A 24,697-nucleotide genomic window follows, 5' to 3' on the forward strand; every position below is an offset into this window, starting at 1 on the left:
CATATCTGAAACATCAGAGAGTCATAATTTTCTACCAGTCCTACTTGAAGACACTAGATATCAAAGCTTAGTACCAAGAAACATTATTTAGCCCCCTGTCCCACACACACTGCCAACAAGTTTGCTTTCTTCTCAGCTCCCCCTGACAGCTGACTTTGACAAAGTAATCTGATGAAAGATAGTTTCTATGAACTCCTAAATCACATAGAGGACAAAAGCACATGTATCTGTACTTCTAATTCCAGTGCAAGCCAAACACAAATTTTAGGATGCCCTGAATTGTTTTGCTGAATTTGGACAGAAAAACAGCCAAACCTAAAATGAAATTACTTCTTCCTCTAAGATTCTTTCTGCACCGTCCTTTTTCAACCATTCCATATGTCTTCTGTTATTGTCTATGTACTAGTTAAACAGGAATTGTTATACTTCCCATTTTCAAATACATATTTTATGTGGGAGGGGTGTGTGTGTTTCTTAAAAAACCTTGTTCCTATCATGCTGCATCCCTTTTCAAAGGGACTTCAGTTGCTCCATCATCTGGTCTAAAAGCAGCTTTAAGAGGGTACTGTCTGTGAACAGACAGGTCCTGCTTGCCAAAAATGGCAATCAGCTTTTACAGGAGAGAAATGGGGTATGACAGGGTTTATACAGCAATGACACCACGTGAAACCCTTAACAGCAAAAATGCTAACACTCAAACTCTAATTTGAATGGCTTCAAAGTTCTTCATATACATATAAGTTATATATACATGTATAAGTATATATACACGCATATATATATGAGTGTGCGTACATATACACACACACATATCTATGTGTGTATATATATTTATACATGTATAAGTATATATATAACTTATATATATACACACACAGAGCCAGACAACTCTACTTGACAAACTTCCTTAAAAACCAATAAACAGTATAAGCACAAGAGGAAGCTCTATTGTTTTCTTTTACTTGCAATAAAATCTTTATCTTCTCTGCTTTCTAATCCAAAAATAGTTATCCTGCAGCCTATCTTAAACTCTTCACTATCTTCAGCAACAGGCAAACAGACCAAACACTGATAAAAGGCAGCTTTGCTGTTGGGAACAAAAAAAAAAGAAAGGAATCCATCTGCACTCTGTGAGCAAAGGCAAGTTTCCACTGATATAAATGGCAGAAAGACAGAGCTCCTGGGAGCAAAAATTGCAGAATCACAACATACATTCCAGAAGCCAACTTCATATATATCCCAAATGCTGTCTGATGTGGTCATATGTATGCTAATGTATATGTGTATATTCAAATAGAATCTTTTTAATTACAGGCACATGATATTTTTGAACTTTATTTTAAAATAGAGATTTTTACAAATTAATCTACAATTTAGGTTAGCCACTGATAGGTGAAAAGCACATGGTCATTTTATTGAACTAACATTTGAAACATTTATTTTAGAGTTCTGTATTGTTCCCCCAATACAACTGAGAAGTCACAGCAAAGTCACTCAGCAAAGTGCTGTGTATCCTTTCCATATGGGGTATCCAGCATTTTAAAGGAAAGCAGAGGATATCATGCAGTCAAGTCAGCACTCAGTGCAAAGCTACCTGATTCAGTTTCTCCTCACTTAGACAATCAGTGAATTCAGGTCTTCAGTGGAACTAAAGAACCATTTCTATTTTGATATGCCCTCTACTGGGACAATACTCTTGCAAGAAGATTCTAAATTATATCTTTACTCAATTACTGTAAGCTGTCCAATGTAGAAGCAGCAACTGGGATTTTAAGGCTGCTGCAATATTTAAAAATTAGACTAGTCAGTCCAGTAAATATTCATGTATTAATATTTAATCATTATTTTGAGAGATACCAACACAACACCAGTAAAGGTTCAAAAGTCAAATGTAAGCTAAATGTTACCTTGATAGAAAAAAAATTCAATTATATCTGTATGCAAAAACCTCCAGGGAACCCTTTCCAATCAAGGTCTGTGATTGTATAGAGCTTCCCAGAAGCACACTGCACTGCAGTGCTGCCCTATGGAACCCAGCCTGTCCTGGGCATTCCTGACAGGAAGGCAGCAATGACAAAGACAGAGAGAGTGGACAAATGAGTTCAAAATATCTGAAGTACCCAAAAACTTGCCAAAAGGAAAAAATCTCTCTCATGCACAAAAAATCAGTTTGAAATTACAAATCTTGGTATATACAGCTACACAGAAAATACTGAGCAAATCACAAACCAGGCTGATATATGGGGAACGTGTTTCAAAATTACAAAACCTTAACAGTTCACACATTAACAACACAGTTGAAACTTGTAAGTTTTAAAGAAATTGATCTGAGGTTAAAAAAATAATTAAAATATATGCTGAGTATATGACATTTCTCTTATACATGCAACACAAGGGAACAAATATATTCCTTGTTTTACTCCAACAAAGCATTGATGAATTGAAGAAAGAATTCTTATTCTTGTCAGGATTATTTATAAAGCTTTTGACAACTATTTGCTACCAGCACTGAAAGAAATTTAGTAGAAGATATACAGTATGGGGACTAGTATATATGGAAATTAATACATGGACGCTTGCAAGCATTATTATTTTCCTTCAGTAAATATCTAACTTGATTCAAATCAACATTTGCAAAAGAAATTATTCTCTTCCCTGCTTTATTTTAGTTCTAACTTACTAAATTCAAATGTTAAACTAATATGTTGAAAATGAGGTTACCAAGCTGAAAGGCAAATACACACTCTTCTTTGTAATGTAAAAAGGTTACTTGTCCAATTCAGTATTCTTTCCTCTTTTCAGCTATTTTTCAACTAATTGGTTTTCCGTTATTAAATTTAAGTTTCCTCAAGCATTAAAGCTAGTTTTTCATCTTACATACATAATTTCTTGAAATACCATGAACATGAACTTTTAAGATAATTGTCCCAACTGAAGGAAAACAAATTAAAGGCAAAAATACATTACAAACATAATGATCAAGATTCATATTATTATTAATAATGAGTTATATTTGTTAAATATTTCCAAATTCCTCTGTTACTTGATGAATATATTTGATTTTCCAACTTTTTAAAATACTCATTCAGCTAAAATTCCACTTTCTTTTTGCATTTGCCCAATGTCAAACTCTGCAAAATTGCATTTGAATCTGACCTGACTTCTACTGCAGTAAACAGGGAAAATATGCATAAAAATAATACTTCTCTGTATTTTATTCTACATTACTCTCTTCTAGATAAGTTCCCTCCTCTGAGCTCCAATATTTTGCATAGCAAAGCACTGGACAGTATTTTGTCAGTCTGCAGGAGTGATTCCAGGTCATTCTGCAGAATATGGTGTCCTCTTGTGGTCCTCGAGGTTCCTGAATCTGGAGCATGTAACTGAACACAAAATTCAGTGCTGGTTTCAGTTACAGCAAGACCTTTGGATGCTTCTGACATCTCCTATAAGCACATCACCTTAACTGACCCCACAGTACAGAGTGCATTGAAGGGATGCAGTGAATAAACTCACCCAGGTACTGACCTGAAGGATACAAAAGCATCAATACCATTTTCCAAAAACTGTAAAATGATCATTTTTGGCCATTTTAGACATTAAATGATCATTTTTTTAGCCATTTTTAGCCATGGAAGACTGTTCTTTACCAATATGTTATTTGGGCATCTAATAACACCGAGAAGTTGCAAAGGATATGAAAACCATAGATTAATGTAAGAGACACTTTTGTTAGCATAATTCAGCTACTGAAGCTCTTCTTTAGGCACTGATTTAAGACTGTATTGATTAATCTAGAAATGGGAAGATAGCTCCAGTTCTATCTAAACCAGCAAAAGTAATATCAGAGAGAAAAAATATCTATTGAAATCTAACTGCATATTTAAAGGTAAATGTTCTTTTGCAGCCACTATATTTAAAAAGCAGTATTGAAAAAAGTAGTACTGGCAATCTCTTTTCTGATGTTTATTACCAAACCCTTCCATGTGTAACATGCTGCACAAACCCTCATCCCTAAACTGAAAGTTCTGCAAAATTCCAAGACGGGCATTCCCACATGAATTAATTAATTTTATACTTAATTTTTAAAGCTTCAGCTAGCCATGGAAAGCAGGACATCTCAGTCAGTCACACAGCATAATTATTTTCAAAGGACTACTGCACAAAATGGTACCAATTCCAAAGGGGAATACATTCTGTGACACACAGAAAATAACCCCACTAAAAGGACAAAAATCTGCCCGCACAATGTGCTGTGCAAATAAACTCTTGTGCGACAAACTGAGCCTTGCACAGCTGAGGTGCCAACGTCACTCTGTGACTTGCCAGGTCACAACCACACCACTGCCCCAGTCTCATCATAGGGAACTTTCAGGAGTGCAAGGGATGGTACCCAGTTCTTACCCACTTCTAAGAAAAAAACCTTTTTCTGAGATCTGATAAGTGGTTGTGGGTTTATGCAAGATTAAGGTAGAATTTGGCTCAAAGCTAAAGTATCGTAAGAATAAGCAATGCAAATTTTTTAATGAGCTGCTCAACTGAGAATTTTGTATGCATCAATTGTACAACTGAAGTTGTAACTCAATTAGTATTTAAACTTATTAAAGATGAAAGAGTATCAAAAAAAGCTTAAAAGGCGTCTTTTGTAATTTACTGAAGTGGCTGATACTCCATCACTTCAAAAAAAAGGAGAATTAGTTATATAACAAAGAAGAAAATGCCTGGTTCCCATTACAAAACCATCCACTAAAAATTAAATGAAAAATGTATGATCTTCTAATAGATGAAAAAAAAGCAGGAAAGCTCTCATAAAATACCTCAATTTCCTTAGTCAGCAGGCAATGAACCACATTAACTGGACCTTATGCCAAGCAAATAGACATATGGATTTTATTGATAAATTTCATAAATATCAACATCACCACCACCCATCCCAGATTATGTGCATCACTGCGATTTCACATGTGCCAAATTTACCTACTCATTTTTACAAAATATCTGGGAAATCATTGGAAGTCAAAGTTACTATCTTTAAACATTCATAATCCACATTCACTGACATCTGAATGCCAGGAAGGAATTTCTAACTCTTTTCTATTTATTTTTGAAAATTTATGTTACTTCATACAAATGAGCAAAGATTGTTTTTCTAACGCAGACAAAGGACAATTGTGGCATTTTAATAATATATCTACTACTGTGGTCTCAAGCCAAACAAAATGTCATGAAGATCTGAGTTTTGAAGTCATTATGTCTCAGCTGTCTTTTGATGATTACATGGATCACTGTGGTTGGAGCTTCTAAAATATTTAATGCAAGAACTCAGTGATACAAAGGCAAACAAATACTAAAAAGAGAAACTCCTATGTAAAAGCTAAAAAATTTGATTAACCTTAAAAACTCTAATTTAAGAACACAGCAGTTTAGTAAAGATGTTTCTGTCATAAACACCATTTAAATCTCCAATATATTGGAGATTTTACTTGTGATAACACTTTTAGATAATTCCTACATTGCAAAGGAAATTACTTCAATTACTTCTCAATCCTTACTGGACTTGTGGTGTGCACTGCAAAGTGTATTTACACTCTTGATCAGTTTAAAGCTTTGATGATTAAAGACTTTAATTACATGGTACTACATATTTACTACATACATACTACAATAGTTACTGTTTCATTTCAAAATCCCTATATGATAGGAAAACACAAATTTCCATTTTAAAATGGCAGGGCTAAGACACGAAGACACAGATTACAAGAATGAAGTAGCTAAATGTCTTTAAAAAGCTAGTTTAAAGAACTTAAAAGTGTTGATGAAGAGTGCAGCAATTCAAGGAATTTAGATTGATACTGTTTGAAATTTACAGAAAGTACAGTGTTAATTGCTGACTTTTTTTGGAGAGAAATAAAGAAGAGACTTCATTTTATTTACAGGGCTGTCCAGTACAGTTTTTGAGGGTTTCTGCATTTGTGTAAGTCACCAACATTTCATTCAATAAAACTTCTCAGTAAATGGAGAAACCAATGCATTACCTACATCTGACTCTCCAGCTGATAGGGGGAATGCCTATAAAAATAGCAGGTACTAGTAGGTGTGAAAATACTTGGGTCACCTCATTTTTGTGTATGGATAAGAGAGGTTTTTCCCAAACGTTTACTAATACTGTGAGTTCTTTCAAGTACCTTGTTTCCAATGGCCTTTTTTGGTGGGAAGTTAAAAGTCCTCACTTGCTGGTACTTATTCTGTAATTTTTGATGCAAGCTTCTGAACTCCGCGTACCTTCGATAGACATTCCACTCATCATCCTTAATCCTGATATAAACCTGCAAAATACAGACAGGAAGGGAATCATGTAAAGACAAGCAGGGCTGATGTGTGTCCTTCACTCCTTAGAGCCTCCTGGCTCAGCACCTTCACGTGAGGCACCACAAACTCCACATCCATGTCTGACTGCCTTTGCTGTTGCTGTTGTACACGCCATTATCCTCATTCTCTCCCTTCTCTTTCTCTCTCTTTCTCTTATTTTAATCAAGACAAACACAGCTTTTGCTCATTTTAACATGACTCTGGGGCAACCATGGCAGTACTTCTTGTTACCATGGTTTCCAGCATATTCTACTACCCAGTGACCAAAGGAAAAATAATTTAATACTACTATGAAATTGATTTCTATGTCCTCAACACAGTTTTTCAACTTTGTAAATTAGCTTTGTAGCATCAGAATTGCAAAACCTAATTTTATCCAAAGTATGGAACTTAATTTACTTCCTAACAAAATTACATTGAAAACTAAACTAGAAATTTTATTGTTTGGAAAATAAACACAGTTCATTCTTTCTGCTTGTATAGGACATTAAGTATAATTTAACACAGCTGTAGTTTTTGTGATTCTGTTTTTGTTTGCTGCTCATTATTTCATGAGCCTATTACCAATTACATGCTAAATATTCGCTTTCTCTAGGAAAATGTCATGCAGAAGTGAAATATACTTACAGAAAACGGAGATTTCACTCTTTCCTAGAGACAGTTTAAAAGAATGCTGAACAGCACAAGTCAGAAACTCTAAACCAAGCACCTGAATTTAAGATCCAGAGTGACCTTTCCCACCTTTCCCTCTGCTCCTTCCATGGAATCTGTACTTATTCATTCTTGTATATATGGGGGGGGTGGTGTTAATAATACAAATATTTTACATCAGGAATTAAGCTGGAACAGTACTGATGACACTGCCTTGCAGCTCTAAAATCCCCCAGTAATTTAGTAGTAAACTGTAAGGCAAATATCAGGAGAACACTTATGTAAAAAAGCAAAACCAACCACCATCACACAGAGTGGGCAGTAACAACTATATTTTTGTGGAAACTAGATAAAAATAACAATTGGATTTTGATGTAATCAATGTCAACATTGAATTGCAGCTTTTCCTGGTGACTGAACCATGGCCCTTCTCTCTGAGATATTGCAAGTCCTTAGGAGAAAAAATTTCAATTTTTCTAAGGAATGGTAGTATTTCAGAGATTAAGTGAATGTCCTCTTCCACAAACACTGCCTATGCTTTGGTCTTTGTGAAGTTCTCTCTTCAGACACCTAGTTTCTCAAATTCATAGGAGGCTTCTTTGCAACAAAATACAATATATTATGCAGATATGCAAATTGTGTCAAATTAGAATATTTTCATGTAGAAAACACTAATATATTTTTTACAGGAAAACTATCATCCCAAAAAAGTAATGCTAATTCCAAAATTAGCACATCTAAATTTAAAAGATTAATAATATTGTGAATTACAAATACATATATAAACAAAAATTCAACTAGTTTTGGTAACAAGAATTCAGATACTGTAATGATGGAATACAATAGTAAGTCTGTAAGAAGTATTCAGATTTCTTTTTAACTTTGAAAACAAAGCCAGGATAATTAAACACCTACAGGACCATCTGTTTTAACAATTGAGTACATATTTGAAGGCAAATGAAGGAATATGTGAAATGCAACTATTTTGCATAATTCTGATCAAATTTATTTCATGTAGTAAAAGCTATATTAAAATCTTTATTCACCCAGCTAGAGCTCTCTCCTGACCTTTTCTCACTTCAACCAGTATATTATTTGGAATTCTGTACACATTCCTAAGATTCATGTTTCAATTTCCCGGGGGGGGGGGGGCAGAGAACAAAAAAAATACCAAAACCAAACATTTTTAACTAAGTTATTTAATACGGAAATCCTACTTTAACTAAGCACTTATCTTTGCACATGTGATTGGTGAATCATGCAGTTTAACATTACCTGTTAAGCTGTAACCCATAGTTAACTAACTAAGGAATCCTGTACACTGTAATTGAAATTTTTCAGGTCAAAAACATAGATTGATTTCTTAGATAAAACTATTGGAAAGTTTCTTACTGTTCCTCTATGTACATAGATATTGATTTCATTTAGACAGCAAGAAATGAAAATGCAACATTTGGAGCCGTGTGCCATATTGAATTTATTGACAATCAACTAATAGACTGTGAAAGGTATATTAAAGCTCACAATGGAGCACACATTTAAACTTTTATTATCTCAGACGGGAATACTATTCTCAAGCCAAGGGATTGCTACACACTTAATGCAAATTCAGTTGGGAAATCAAACTAAGTAAATACTAAATTATTTGGATAAACTTATCCTAGTCTAGTCACTGAAGGCATATAGTTATCTTAGGGCCATGTTACAGAAAGTTGAAATGACTGCTCTCAGGCTTATTCTTAGATCAATTTAAAAGAACAATTCTAAATAATTTCATTTCCTTTCTGATGACCCTGCTTTCCTGATATCATGCAATTCCTAACCTACCTAAATAATTTTCAGGGTAATGAAAATGTACAGACTAAATCATAATCACTGCTAGAATATTTACTTGTAGACAAAAGAGTTCACTTTAATATTGTCTTGAATATAAAAAAAAATAACTAAGTAGTTTCAGTTCATAATTTAGGAGCACTTTCCACTTGGGTCTCCTGTGTAACAATTGATTGGCAACCTTTCTGTAGCTAACAGCTACAGCAGCTCTAAGAAAAATTTCAGTTAATAAGTATGGTTAATGAATTAGTCTGTTATTTTCTCATCACAAACATGTCTCAAGTCAGAGATTTGGAGAGCAATAGCAATAACAGTAGTAATTTAATAGTGTTTATCAGTCTACTACCTGCTAACATAATATTACTGAAATGCCAAAAATCTTCAGAGAATCAATGTGAAAGCACAAGTTTAATGATTGCATACTGAAATGAAAAAATCCTGCTCCCATGGTACTGGGGTTTGAGCCAGAAGTTTCTTAATAGGTTACGAATCTTTATGCAGTTCTGAGCCAAAAATGCTGTTAGCAAGTCCTGGTAACAGACTGGTACCAATTGACACAGCTCATCACCCCTTACATATAAAAGCCTGAAGAAAAGAAAGGACAAAAGCCAAAATTCTAACTTGCTCCAGCTCCAGTGGACACAGACCAAACATCTGTAATCAACACTCATCCTTCTGATCTGCAGAAGTGCTGTGTGGGTGCTTCTCTTTTCTGATGCAAAATACAGTTTGGTAGAGTGAGGATTCACTTTTGTGTTTCTCTCCAGCAGCGCTGGCAGCAAGAGATACTGACTGAGATATTTCAGAACCTTCTCTTGCTGCAATGACATCCATGCTGTAGAATTCCAGATTAAACATCAGGAAGAATATTCCCTAAACAAAGTTACTCCTGAACCTTGCCTGCAAATGTGGCTCCCATCTCCTGGAAGGATGGACTGAATACATAATGAAAAATGAATTCTAAGACAGAGAACTCTATTGATGTGAGCTCCAAAAATACAAAAGCACTGAAGTCAAAGTCCTTGTGAGTCCATGTCCCAATCCAGAGGGAAGGGAATAATGTTATGGGCAGGTGAGCAGTGAAAACTCTACTAAACCACATATAAAAATGCACAAGGTACAAGAGAACTCAGAACATTTCAGCAGGAGAACACTTCAAAGGACAGAGAGAATACTGAGAATGTCTGTAAAGAATCAGTCCTAGGCTGGACAAGGTCATAGTTTTGAGCATGGGAAAAAATTATGGACAGCAGAAGGAATGCAAAAGAGACTGATCTACATTAAGGAAGCTCCTGTGACATTTACCAGCTAAGTAAGCATTATAAGGGGATAAAAAAAGGGTGAGAGGAAAACTATTATTTCTGTATTATTGTAATTCTACTGTATTACTGTATTTCTAACTTCCTTTCCCTCACAAGATCCTCTTGTTTTTTACTTACTTTCAACTTACTTACAACAAAAATGAAAATTAGCAACTGGTTTGGTAGGGGCAACCCAATCAGCATGAACACAAAACCAGAAGACGCTAATTGGCACCATTACTTTTTGATGTTAACACACCTAAGCTTGACTGGTGAATGTTTCCCTTACATTTATTTTAAATAACACTACAAATCTTAGAGTATAATTAGTCCATAGTTTTATACTTTGGATAATAAAGTTTTTTTAATGCTTTAAACTCTGGTACATCTTTAATGCACAACTTTAATCTCAATTATTCAGGAGCATGACGAGAGATTTAGATCAAAGTTGACCATTTAATAAATAATTGTTCTCAGGGGATTGGAATTTCCTGTTAGAAAAGCACACTATGAAATGGGAATAATGTATTTCAATCTAATTAAGTTTTATCAAAAGTATGTATTTCTGCATTCAAACCATATACAAGAAGCAAAAAGTATTCATGAAAAAAAGTAAGAACCAGTTTCATTTTACTTCATTTCAGGACAATGGGATTCTGTTAAGAATATAAATTCAAGCTCAATTCTCCAAAGTTACCTCTGAAGTGTGAGAAATGAATACAAATGCAAGTTATATTTTGAGACAGCTGCAGGCCTGCATTTATGGTTAAGCTCCCCCTTTGAAAATGATCCAATTTAAGAATTTTCTGCATAATAAAAAACAAATGGAACAAAAACTTTACAGCTGTGATAGGAGCAGCTTTTTGTGTGCCATAGAGACATAACAGGAATTAGAGTGAATAAGCTTTTATTTCAATATGACCATTTTATCCACTTGCACAACTACAAATACTTGAATATAATGTATGTTAAATCTTCAAGTTTGTTATTTAATTCATAAAAATGAACAATACAGTGTCAATTATATGACACAACACATATCAAAGCATGAACCTTAAAAACAGCCAATATTGTTCCACTAGAGAGAAAAATGTCACACATTTTAGGCTTATCCACTCAATTACAGACATGCAGAGTAATGATCACTGCTTCTGCAGCCACAGTTCTGCTTCTATTCACCACAATGGCACTGAAGTGACTGGCCACTAGAGAACAAAGACAGCACTACCTCCACTTTTGCTACATGGAATCGGTATTTTTTGTCTTTTTATATACAAATCAAATCAGCACAAAAAAAAAAAATCACTCAGTAGCATAATAAGCTCCTTTAGACAGTGAAATATGACTTATAATTACCCAAGATAATTAATGTCATTTCACAAACATGCACTTTGAACCACACAGTCATTGCAATGCATGACAACCACTGCAGGGAAAGAAGCTTCTGCACAAGAGAAAACAGGTAAAATGACAATAGTGCTACCTTTTACTCCAAATAGAATATTGTGGGTGCTCAGGCAATGGAAAAGAGGCTAACTCATCCATCAGTTTCTAAAATATATAACATAACTATCACTTATTTTAGATATTTATTGAATATAAACTATTTGCTTCTCTCAAAAGTACTTACAAAATACTCTGAAAATATAAATTCTACTTTTACTTTCCTCGGATCTTTTGCATCCAGCACTTCAATAAACAAATCAATGTACTAAGCTGTAATTCTGTTTCCTTTAGAAAAAAAAAATTACAGAAGTCTCCAAGGACTGATCTCATCTTTGTATACCCCCTCTCAGTTATCTAAAAGTTTTTTTCTGCTTTATGTTTCCTCTTGTACTTCTTTGATACATCCTTGGGTCCCACTGCAGAAAAAGTGGGATATTCAAACTTTCTGGCTCATGCACTCGCAAATCACTCTGAGATGCCATGAGCATCTTTCTTTCAAATTCTCCCAATCATTCCAGCTCATTTTCTTCTCTACTTGCCCTGAGCTGCACTGAAATGGAATATGATTAGAAGACTATTTATTTCTCCTTTTTGCCTGCTTAGCTCTGCAGCTGCTGAAGTCATCCAATTCATCATGTATCAGGAAAATAAAATGCAACTTTGGGTTTAATTTTTTGGGTTTAGTTTGTTGCTTACCTTTTAACTCTTAATTGCCAGTCCACTGCCTTCCATTTTCAACCTTCGAGGAAATTCCCAGGCCATGCTGGCTTGTGATTAAATTCAAGGTCAAGAGGTCCAGCTGGCACATCCTGGACTGTGCTTTCCCTGTTTCATCTCTCACTCAAAGTATTTTCTGGGCACTGTCTTCCTCAAACATTTTTGGGTATCAGATACTGTTCTCCTCCATCTCTTTTATGTTGTGTTTCCGTGAAAATCCTTCCCCCTCCACTGCAAGGACACTGAGGGGCTGGAGTGCGTCCAGAGCAGGGAACAGAGCTGGGGAAGGGGCACAAGTCCTGTGGGGAGCAGCTGGGGGGGCTGAGCTGGGAGAAAAGGAGGCTCAGGGGGGACCTCCTCACTCCCCACACCTCCCTGACAGGAGCCTGGAGCCAGGGAGGGGTTGGCTCTGCCCCAGGGAACAGGGACAGAGCAAGGGGAAACAGCTCAGGCTGTGCCAGGGGAGGTTTACAGGCATGACAGGGAAAACTTCTTCATAGAAAGGGCTGTCCAGCACAGGCTGCCCACACCAGGAGTGGAGTCACCACACCTGCTGGGAAAAGCCATGAGGATGCGGCTTCTGGGAACATGGGTTAGTGGTGGCCTTGCCAGTGCTGGGCAACAATTGGACTCAATGATCTTAGAGGTGTTTTCCAACCTAAATAATCCTGTGATAAAAGCCCTTTCATAGAAAAATGTACTGCTCTTCCTTCACAGAGAAAGTGCAAAGGAAAACAACAGGTTTTAAAACATCATTTAAAGTAAAATAAAAATAAATATTACATGCAAATATGTCAGCCAATACTAAACAGCAAGACTGAAGAAAGTCAAAGGAATAAAAAAACTGTAAGAAATGTTTATTGATTATAGTCTTAGGGTGTCCTATTCATATGCAAATAGTAGCAGTCATGTCTGATTAGCATATTAATCTTTAAACTTCTTTGGTTTATAATGTAAAGTGTTCACTGCTCTGCAAACAAGGCAGATTTGCAAGAAGCCATTTAAATATTGATATCACTTTAGGAATCATAAAATCTCAGTTTCATTATCTTAAGTGTCAAGCATTGATAATTATAGCAACAAAAGGCATGACTAATGGCATTTGCTGTACACTTCACAGGAAAGTGGAATCCACATGTATACAGAAAACAAGATACTCTACAGTTGAGAAATATGACAAAATAATATTACTGCAATAATCAACTTGCTTCACACACTAAAAAAACTGCATCTAACTATCACCATCTAGAGGTAAAATGAAAATGCTTTTTTTTTTTTTTAATTCTGCTCTGGATTCTGTCTGTATGCCCATGAATATATTAGACACAAAATTATTTTCTAATGGGAAGCAATGTCTGCCACACAAAAGAGATGGGCATCAAACTGCAGAGATCACATATAGCAGTCATCAGAAAGCAACCTAGAGAAATTAAGTTGTTTCTCTCTAACTAGAGAAAAAAGATTGTCTGGAAGAGAAGACTTTTGCCACCATGACCCTGGCTTTAAAAAAAAGTCACCTAATACTTAAATTGTCTGTTTAACAGACTAGGTTTCCTAAAGTGTGACTTTGTACAAAACAAATTAATTCTCCACATATGACTGTGTCCTGTAATGTTTATAACTAATTAGTCTGCCACTCAGTTATAGCCATCAGAAACTTTGTAAGAGAATAAACCTCTGAACCTTCTTTTGGATAACTGCCTAATGTCTTTGCTGAAGACATGGTTATGAGTATCTAGTCTGAGCTCCTGTCACAGCCCAGATAATTTCACCCACTGAAGTCCAAACAATCCTTATGATTTGTTGATTGGTAATAAAGACATCAATTGGTCATCTAATTATTTTTTCTACTCAGGTACAAAATTAATTATACTAGTATTCTGTCATGCTAATGAATGGCAAGGCAGGAGTCAAGAACTAAACCTGAAGCAAAACAAACTTGAGCAAGTACAAATAGAGAGGATGTGCTCTGAAAACAATTAGAATGAGCTTGTCATGTACAGAAAATAAGCATTAGTTGGAAGGAAAGATATTTTATAATCATACCTAATATTTCCTTTTTAGGACTAAATTAGTCATTATTAGCATAACATTACAAAGGCAACTCATGTTTAATTAAAATGACCTCCAAATTTCTTGCACCCTGCCCTTACAGCAAGGCACACTGATCTCAACAGTTCAGAAAATTCCTTGAATTATGAAATGTATTTTATCCAGAAATCTTAAATATAAACACAAGTTATAGTGGCATTTATTATTCCAAAATATAACTATCTAGGGATTTCCTTAGAAAGAAGTCACATGTTTGTGTTTGAATTGATTTTTCTTCAATTTAATTAGCTCAATTATTTTCTAGACCCACAAAAAGTTCCAGTATTACCCCATATTATACGCATGAGCACCATCATGCACTTGTTTTGAAATTGCAAGGCAATAGTTTCAATGGATGTTCCAATTTGCATTTTGAAACAGTTAAAAATGCTTCCATTTCCTTCATGATTTGAAAGATTGCTATTGTATTCCCCTCTCGGTTGCCTTTCATGCAGGCTGAGAATTTCTAATATGCTCCTCCAGTGAAATTTTTTTTTTTTCACCCATATTATTTGCAGTTGATATATGTCTTTGGAGAGGAGTAGAACTGCACACAGATAAACCAGAGATTATACACAGCATAATAGCATTTTCTATTTGTCTATCCCTTTCCTAATAATCTGTAACAACTTGGTTTTTAGACCTCCTTAAATCCTTTTAAAAATTATGTCAGATTAGCTACTCTAAAATCTGTGTTATGCAAACCAGAAGCCATTTATCAGTCACTTTTCAGCTATTTCACCTTTGAATTCCTGGTGCACCGCATGTGGAGATTTATGCTTTATTTATTCAATAAGATCTGCTACTAGCATTTCATTTAAAATAGACAGTCTGCTATTCTCCACATGGAATAATCCAGAATGAGAATGACCCATAGCAACTCCATGGTGAACAGAGATTATAAAATATGCATTTCTCTATTACTATTTTATATTCTGAGAAAACAAGTGAAAAAATATTTTTAATTTAACTCAATAACTGCACTGAAGTGCACATCCAATTCTAAATAGCTTTTCCCCTAAAATTTATACACCCTCTAATTGTTCTAACATCCACAGTTGAATGATACAGAGCCCCAGCTCTGTTAATTTTTAAGCCAGTAACAGATAGTGCTAAACTGGGGCACTGAATTATCTGCTGCTCACCACTGTCCCCTTGAACTCAGCCATTCAAATTGAGCATAAAATTTGGCTCCATTTCCAGAGCTTGTTTTGAAATCCTCAAGATTCATAACCAGTTAATTCTGCCAGTTAGACATTGCTGCAAGAGTGCAGTGTAACTCTACAAATACAGAGGTCTGATTGAAATTTCCACATCTAATAGGATTAATTATAAAATGCTGCTCGCTTCCAGTCCACAGTTTTATTTCTGAGCTTGTCCAGAATCCTTAATCCTTAGCAGAAATTAAAGAAACTATTTGATGGTTGAAACTATGTGACAAGTATGCTGGTGCTGGAAACTTTTCCTGCTATATTTACTGAAGAGCAACATCTGGGTTTTTTTAAGTATGAAATATGCACTGATTTTGAACATCTGAAGCAGATGTTAACATGACACAAAAATAAATGCTTTGAAATGCCCTTCAAAACAGCATTACATATCTACATTAAATTTAAAAACATAAAATTAAATTTTAAAAAGCAAGCACAATAAGAGAACTCCTCCAGGAGTCTATTTTTATCCTGTCCAAGTCAGGCCCTATTGATATGCAAATTAATGTGTCATTAATTTATTTTCCTGGTTTAAGAAGCACAAGTGCAAAATTGGCATTGATTTCGAGGAAGCACAGCAATCCATATTTATTTCTCTAATTCTTATATTCTTCAGAAGCTTTTTGAAGTCCATGAAAACAGATAACAGACACTGTGGAACTGATAGGTTCATCATTTTTCAAACTACTTGAGATGCTCTGCAATTGTTTCCACCCTCTTCTGCCCATTTCCAAGGTAAGTGGTATGTACATAGTAGTGTATTTTCTGCTACAAAATACCTATTTATAAGCAAAAATGGACAGAAGAGGCACAACAATTCTAAAGTGCATCAACAATAAGTGCAATTTAGCAAGTCTTCCCTGGCACAGTCCTGCTCTCTCCATCAAGTGAAGTGCTCCAGAGACACACAATTCCAAATCAGCAAAGGGTAACAAGGTGGCTCATCAGAGGAGGGCAGAGAAGGACAATCTCTTCAGCTTTCCAATAACAGCACATGCACAAGAGACCAAGCCATCTCAGAAATACACTCACATGAACTGCCTTTGGAAAAGCAACCCCGAGGCTCATGCTCTTTTGTAGCACCCTCACTTAGCAGCAACATCTTACTTTGATAGTATCACATGTACGATCTAATTTTCCGTCGGGTTAAGCACTGGAGGGCTAATTCCTAATTAGCTTTAAGTACAGTCATAAGTATTTAGCAAACCTAAATATCATGCTTAACCAAACCAAATTTTCAAACTTTGCCTGTTCCAGCTGGCACACTTTAGCTTTCTCCAAAGTTCATTTGATGTCTTTTCTTCAGCATTAACAAGCACAACCAAAAGTCATTTTTTACATCTGCTCACTCAAGTTCTCCCAGAGAAAAGTGAACTCCACAAGGCACTGGTAATAATCTCACTCACACCAACATTCTGCAAAATTGTTACTTTCCTCTATACTGATATACTACAATTCCTTTCTCATGTGGCTGATACAAAGAGCTATACAAGCATTTTAATTTTCTGCCACTGGAGAAATAAATGATAAGGCAGTAAAAATAATGTTTATTATGAATAAAAGGACTCTCAAAAATGAGCTCAATCATTTATCCTAAATGGACTCCCAGTCTGGGCCTGTTTAGGACATACTGGTAGCCTGGTAAATATCCTCCTCAACAATTTCATCACTGAATCAAAGTCTCTGTAATCAGGAGCACACATTTTAGCAGAGATTTAATAAGATGATTGCACAGTGCTGTTAGTGAAACTATTCTGAAGTTCTCTAAATTAATGCTTTCCTGGTCACTATAAAATGTAAAATAATATTCAGCAAGCACACAACTATATACTGATCAGAGAGGTGGCACTCACTTCAAATGTTTCATCACAGTTGTAGAAGTCTATTTGGGAAAATACTTCTTTTTAACTGGCACAGGGGCAGTGACACTCCTGTTACTGAGACCAAAAACTGGCAGGAATCATATTCACGTATTCTTACATAAAGAAGGAGCTCAACAGGTGCCATGATCAAAGTTTAACAAGAATTACAAAAGTTTTAAGTCACTTCTACAGGTAATTCCTGCTTGTCTATTCTCCTAATTATTAAAAGACAATGTACAACTATTCACCAGAAAAAAATCTGTAATACCCTGCGCTGTTCTGTAACTGAAGACAAACTAGCCTGACTACATTCTATGTTCTGGACAGCTATATTTAACTTTTCCCTTAAAAAATGCCTGTAAACTGATAGCGTGAAAAGATAATGAATGGAACATATTTAGAAGAACTTGTACATTTTTCAAATATATGAATAAACAAAATTTTGCACACTATGAATACCTAACATTACGAATTTATACTGTAGAGATAAAAACTTAATAAATTCTCAAAATTGTCCTTTTGTAGATACAGAATTTTCAAATTTTTTCAATATTTCTATATTTTGCTTCCTTTTCTCCTTTTCTCAAGAGACTTAGCCTTCAATTACAAGTTCTTTGTTTTCCATTAAGAATAAGTGACACCTAACTCTCTACTCACTTCAGAAGATTTTTAGGTAAAGTTCTGAACTGCCTTCAAATTGGGAAGCTTGATTTATGTCAACATTTTCCTTTTGAACGTGCAGAACACCTACAAGAGATGTGAATTCTGCATACTTAGTAGGCTTTCACAGTGATGTCCAGTCAAACTGCATCACAAATACTGAACTCTCTAATAACCTAATTTGATACCAAGTTACAAGTAAAATTTTAAAAAAAACATTAAATTCTTCACAGAATTCACTGAATGGGTAAGGTTGAAAGGGACCACAGTGGGCCATCTGATCCACCCACCCTGCTCAAGCAGGATGAAAAACAACACAGAGCAACTCAGAACTCTTCTGGTGGACAAGGAGCTGCAACATCATTAGAGTAACAGGTGGAGTGAGATATCAATGCTTTTAAGAATTCCTGTGTTGGCAGACTTGTGTCTGGGTTTGAGAATCTGTAGCCCGTAACAGCAGAGTGGAAAAATATGTGAAAGCCAGAAAGACAAATATTACACTTGTCAACAAGTTAGGTTTTCACACACCTGTGCAACTCAATTTGATTGATTATTCAGTGCTTTTGAACAAATTACTAACTGTTCCCATCCTGGCGGCTTTTCTTTCCATTACCTCAAGTCTTATTTTTCATTGTCTTTTACTGACCAAAAAGTGGGTGTTTTCCTGTATTTTTCAACTACCTGCCAACACTTCATAAATTATTCAAAATTCTACAAAAAAACATCATTCAGAGTGATAGGAATGTTAACAAGCTTCAGCAATCTTGTTCAGAACTAAGTACATGTGGCTGAAACAAAAGTGGAAAAATTTTGCAGCTGCTAACAATCCACAAATAAAGAAATGTAAACAGCCTAGGACAGCACATTAGAGAGTGTTTGAAGTTCACCCTGCCATTCTATCCATGGAGGGTGACTGCTCTGAAACCAAGAATCCAGAAATCAAGGAACAGTATAAAATTTCAATGCTTCAGCTGCAAGTCAGGCTGGAGCACAAACCCCCAGATTCAGACCTGCCTGAGGCAGAACACAATGTGAACACGTTCAATAACACACAGTGAAGAATTGTTTCATTATTCAAGATGTTTTCAAGTGAGCTACTACAGTAAACCACATCTGTCTGTCTGTCAAGCAATGTTTCTGGCCATTGTTATCCCCAAAACTGAAGTAAAACGTGTACATGCATACTGAAGAAGGCTTTACTGATGAATATTGAATTGTTACACTGCCTGACCAATGGAGTCATCTGATTAGCATGCTTTTAAAGTATTAAACTACTACAAAATATGCCATTTGAATAATCAACACAATCCTATGGATGAATATATGAAGTTACTGCTGCTGCTCATTAGCTGATCTCTAATGAAATTATATGCAGAGCTTTAAATTATTAAAATGTAGTATTTCAGTCAGAAACTTCTGCACAAAATCCCTGTTCAGCTGGCTCACTTACCTGGTAAACATGGAATGCATTGGCAGCTTTTCCACGCAGGAAGACTGAGGGAATCCAAACATTAATAAGAGCACGATTTGATCTGAGGAGGAGAGAGAAAAACTTCAAATAGGGAATCATATTTATGTATAAGAATTGCAAAGCAACTACATGCAATGATTTATAAAATGATCAAAGTGATCAATAAAGCAGCTTAAAATTTAAAATGAAGTAACAGAAAAATTGGAGTCCTGCCTAAACTTTTTTTATGTTCTGAATCTAAAAAACGTTCCCTAAAATTAACCCAACTGAAACAACTCCTTCTGCAGGTTTTCTGGGGTTTGGCGTTTTTTTCACAGCATGAATTTGACAATATTTGATTATAGACATGAAGCAAAAATTATTCACTTCAACAAATCCAACATTTTCAGCCACAAACGTCAGGTAAAGTCATTAAATAACAGAAAAGTAGTGCACAATTATGCAGAAGGCATTTCCATCTGCTCTTTGTCATCCATCTCTAATTTCTATGATTCAAACTCATGAGCTACATTTTCAACCCCTCATCCACAAAAGCAAGATTCATTAATTTGACTACTAAAGGCAAAATTCCAAATCAGAATACTCTAGAATCATGTGGGATGTGTTTTTCATGGGGGTTTTGGGGTTTTTCTAAGCATTGATTAGGAACTATTCTGTAAAAATGAGGAAGTCCATCACATGATGAAGAGCAACCAGCACGCATCAAACCCAAAACACTAAAACCAGTAACTTCTTGGTGCTTTGGCAAAATACCAAGACCTAGGGCACTTAAAAAGTATTCCAAGGGAATCTTCCTAAATCTAAACTCCTTGAGTTCAGCATTATTAACTACACTGGACATGGGCTATGCAGCTCTCCATACTTTTTAACAATGGAACACCACAGCTAAGAATGCAGTTATTGGAAATAATAGAGGAAAAGCAAATTATTGAATCTGTTTGCTTATTCTCCTTTCCCAGAGACGGTATGAAGAGAAAAGTTTGTGAATTATGAAACTTACATTTCAAAATCTGATAAACTCTGATCTTCAGATGTTTGACTTAAATCTCCAGGGACCTTTATTTACAAAACAGAAATAATTTCCACACAGTGGCTATTATGTTTTCAATTAAGAAAGCATAATATTATAAGGAAATTACAATTCAGCATTCAATTTTATAAATGCCAATAAAAACTATTACTGACAAGCAATAAAAGAAAAACAAAATCCTGAAAGAAGATTGTGAACATATCACCCTTGTGAGTCCTTTATATTAGAATTTGCTACAGTTTTGTCAAGAAGCAAATCTGGGTTTGTAAAAGCATGTAATTTTGAAAGATATGGAAAATGCAGGAAAGAGCATTATTATTAGGGCTTTATGAGCAAAGGATGCTAAAATAAAGTACATTGTGTGTATAGGCAACTTATGGGAAAATATGAAGCACATAAAACCTACTGATTGCTTTCTCTTACAACCAGTATTTCATTCAGGGAAGGACACAAGAGCATTTTATTTCAGATGTACTCTTACAGAACATTTTATAAGCACAAAAGTTCATAATGATGCAATCATGGACCAATACCTGCAGAATCAAAGGAAGTAGCAGCTGTTAGAAATCCAGATTGCAAGAGCATTTAGAACAAAAGAGAAACAGCTTTTTACCTTACTTTACAGCTAGAATAAACATAAAAGGGTACCTTCTTTCTTTTAAAAGGAAAATGTAGACTGTAAAGCATATTTAGAATAGTTAAGAGGAAGGGAATTGCTCAAAACCAATTCTTCACATATCTGTTATTTCTTACAAGCTAATGGATACTTCACCATGAGTAGAATGTTTGAGCCTATTCCAGAGGGATATTCTACAGTGCAATAAACAAACACTCACCGGCCCTCTCAGATCAATGAGTTCTTGTCTCATCTGGAACACCAGAGCTTCCTTGGCCATCAGAGCACGGTGCAGCCTCTCATTGAATTCAATCAGCTCCCCGTGCATTTCAGCCACCTGAAAAGCAAAGCCAAGTGATAATTGTGATCTGAATTGAGGAAAAAAAAAAAATCCCACTTTGTAATTTCTTACATGTATATCAATTTCTTTTTACTCTCCAAGTACTGCTAATGCAGTAGTTTGAACTGATCATTAAGAACAGACATTGCTATAATTTTGACTCATGCCTTGAAATGTAGTTTTGATATTGAATTGAATAGGACAAAATACTACTTCATGTCAAATTTTATTCTTATCACTCAAAATTATATGACAACTGATTCTAATAAAACACCCATTAACTTCTGTTCTCAGTTTAATTCTTTGATGAATTCAGCAGTCAACAGGTACAAACTGATCACAATACTTTGAACAGGGAGTACTGCAAAATCCACAAATTGCATTAAACTTTGTCAATAATTCGTAAGTGATGCATTCTTCACCCTTACTTGGAGTTTTAATAGGATTGGACCTAGAAGTCAATCACTCCAGGCAAATCTGTGAGAGGTCAGAGGAGTCTTAATACCAGAGTCAGGCTGTGGCAGAAGCTGTTCTCACAGGTAAACAGAGTGGCTTCTTTGGCCACTGAGCGTGGCTGTGGCTGTGCTCTCAAGAGAGCAGCGAGTGATGCAGGATGTTCTGAGAGTGCCAGGGGCTGGGGCAGTGAGGGGGGTGGAAAGCTCCAGCAGTCAGTTGAACACAGTGAGCACTGCTGGCCCCTCCCCATGGGCTGCCCCAGCAGCATGGTTAAACCTGCTCCTGTTACAGCACCTCTTGGAATGCCTCTTCTTCCTCCTCATTGCCCATCCAGAGCTAGAGAACAGCAGAGGCAGCAGGGTAACAGCATGAAAGCACAGCTGAACAACAGGAATTTCAATCCAGGCACCTCAACAACAGCACACAGACTTGAACTACTGCCAAATCTCTTAAGAGTTCATGGTTTGCCTTCTGGAAGCAGTTCATTATTACCTGTGAATTTCACTATTTCCTTTTCTTTAATTACTCTGCTTTCTCCCTCTTCCCCAGGGAAGTTCCCCAAAATAAAGCAGTTTAATTCACTTTAATTTAGTGCCTGTTTTTAATTTTGTGCTTTGTTCCACACAAACCTGCATCCTTCACAGAATCAAAAGCAAAGAAAAAGCTTCAATTTGACAACCTAGAACCTGACATCATTGATTATAAATAAAATATAAAAATAATTTTCTCAAGGTGAACTTCAAGCATTCTTTTCCAATTTCATTTTATATTAGAGGGAATCCTTCAAACCCAGTAATTAATCACTGAAACATATATGCAAAAAAGAGCTAAACTACACCAACAATACACTAGAGAAAACAATAATACTATTAATTCTAGATCAATCATATTCCATACTAGTTTAACCACTAATTCCAATTTAAAGTGGGTGTTGCAACATTTAAGAATACCAAATTAATATTAAGAGGTCACTGTTAATTCCACAGAACCCGAGCTGGAAAGCAGAACTTCCTTGCATTTTAACTACAGAGATACAGCACACAACTAGTTGCAAACTCACAGAGAAAAGCTGCAATACTGCTGGTTATCAAATGCAATATAAAAATTTACAAGTGGATCTCAGTAGTTTACATATTTGAAAACATGTTTGATTTTTCAGGGCCTGTCTATCAGAAGAACAAAATCCAGACTGATGTGTGACTATTTTGTCTTTCTCTGATTTGAATGCCCTTGAAATAACTTTCTACTTGCAGATTCAATTAATATGTAAATTCAACAACTCTCTCAAAACACTACAAGTAATGAAAAAATTTATAAGTATCCCTAGAAAAGTTAAATAACAAAAAGGAAATTTAACAGCAAATAAAACACAAAACCACTTGTTCTATATTATCAAAAGGACAACTAGCAGGTATCACTTATTAGCAATTAACTGATTTCAATCCTTTTCTTTGTCAAAGAAAATGCATTTCCATCACAGCAAATCAAAAGGAGCAATGAATAACAATATTAACTGAAGTTCCTTTAACTTTTCCTGCATCAAAGTCTGCTAAAACAATAAAGAGGTCTCCTTATAATTATATCCTTTCAGTTACATTTTCAAAGAGTCACATCTTCCTTTACTCAATCCACAATGAAGCTTAAGCAATAAATTTCCCTGCTGGGACTTCAATCATCTTCACAGTTGTTTTTCTTCACAGCAATATGCTTGAAGCAAAAAAATAGAGTATAAATAAGCTATGTTTCCCTTGGACAGAGGATCATTTAGATTTGCTCCTTCCTATATGAGAAAACAGCTTAAAGCCAAACTCTTCTCATGAAGGTGAAGTGAGGCTGAAGTAAACACTTGAGGCTCTACACTAAGACAACTCTTCAGAGTTGCCAAAAGAAAACCTAAGTGCCTGAGAGCACTGCAGTTACACTGCCCAGCACGACCACAGTTGAGAGCAGCTCCAGAGAAAGGACAAAGAAAATACCACTTCATATTTCACAGCAAAGGACCAAGCAGTTAATTTAAAACAGGCTAGGAATGTTTCACTAAGCATCTAGTAATACAATCTATCTTCAAAGGACACACTTCTAGAAAGAGAAAAAGACATTTAACAATAATGCAACAATAAAGGTAAAATAAAATAAATAAAAACTTGCAAAAATAAAAAACTAGTCATTTGCTTACAGAGTGTTTTAGTGGAACCCAAGTTTTTTTAAATATTGTTTGCATCAAAGACTTCATAGAAGTTTTTAAACAAGCCACATCTCAATTAATGACTTTTTGTCAAGCATAGGCATTTTTTCCCCAAAGGTCACAAAATACAAAACAATGTGTTTCCCAAAAAGTCTCGACAGAACTGGAAGTCGCTTCTCTCTTAGTGGAAGCATGGGTGTATTTTTCCCATGAGAAGATTTCCTTTCCAAAAATCAATGTTGTTATACATCTTTTTCTCAAAAGAAACAAGGCCAACAGGCTGCAAAACAGAGCAGGCATCCTATTAACAACTCCTTTTTCTACAAGTGAAAAACACAAAATCTCGAAAGGCAGAGATGGTTCCAAAAAAATCTACTTACTGATACAGTCAAAAAGTGTTCAAACTTTGCTTTCTGTTTCAAAGCTTCCATTTTCTATTCTCAGTATTTCCATCTGCA

At 35.4% G+C, this 24,697-nt stretch overlaps 1 protein-coding gene across 2 annotated transcripts in view; it reads right to left on the minus strand.

Moving 5' to 3' along the window:
- SNX29 (sorting nexin 29) overlaps positions 1-24,697 on the minus strand; it is a 102,277-nt gene that overhangs the window by 39,163 nt on the left and 38,417 nt on the right. For both annotated transcript variants that reach the window (XM_021539833.3, XM_021539834.2), the window contains exons 16-19: positions 21,479-21,595; positions 20,613-20,668; positions 19,592-19,673; positions 6,186-6,326 (exon numbers count right to left, since the gene is read on the minus strand). In XM_021539833.3, coding sequence (XP_021395508.2) covers positions 6,186-6,326; positions 19,592-19,673; positions 20,613-20,668; positions 21,479-21,595 — 396 coding nt within the window. The remainder of the gene's footprint in view (positions 1-6,185; positions 6,327-19,591; positions 19,674-20,612; positions 20,669-21,478; positions 21,596-24,697) is intronic.

Source organism: Lonchura striata, chromosome 16 (assembly GCF_046129695.1).
Source record: "Lonchura striata isolate bLonStr1 chromosome 16, bLonStr1.mat, whole genome shotgun sequence".
NCBI classification, from domain to species: domain Eukaryota; kingdom Metazoa; phylum Chordata; class Aves; order Passeriformes; family Estrildidae; genus Lonchura; species Lonchura striata.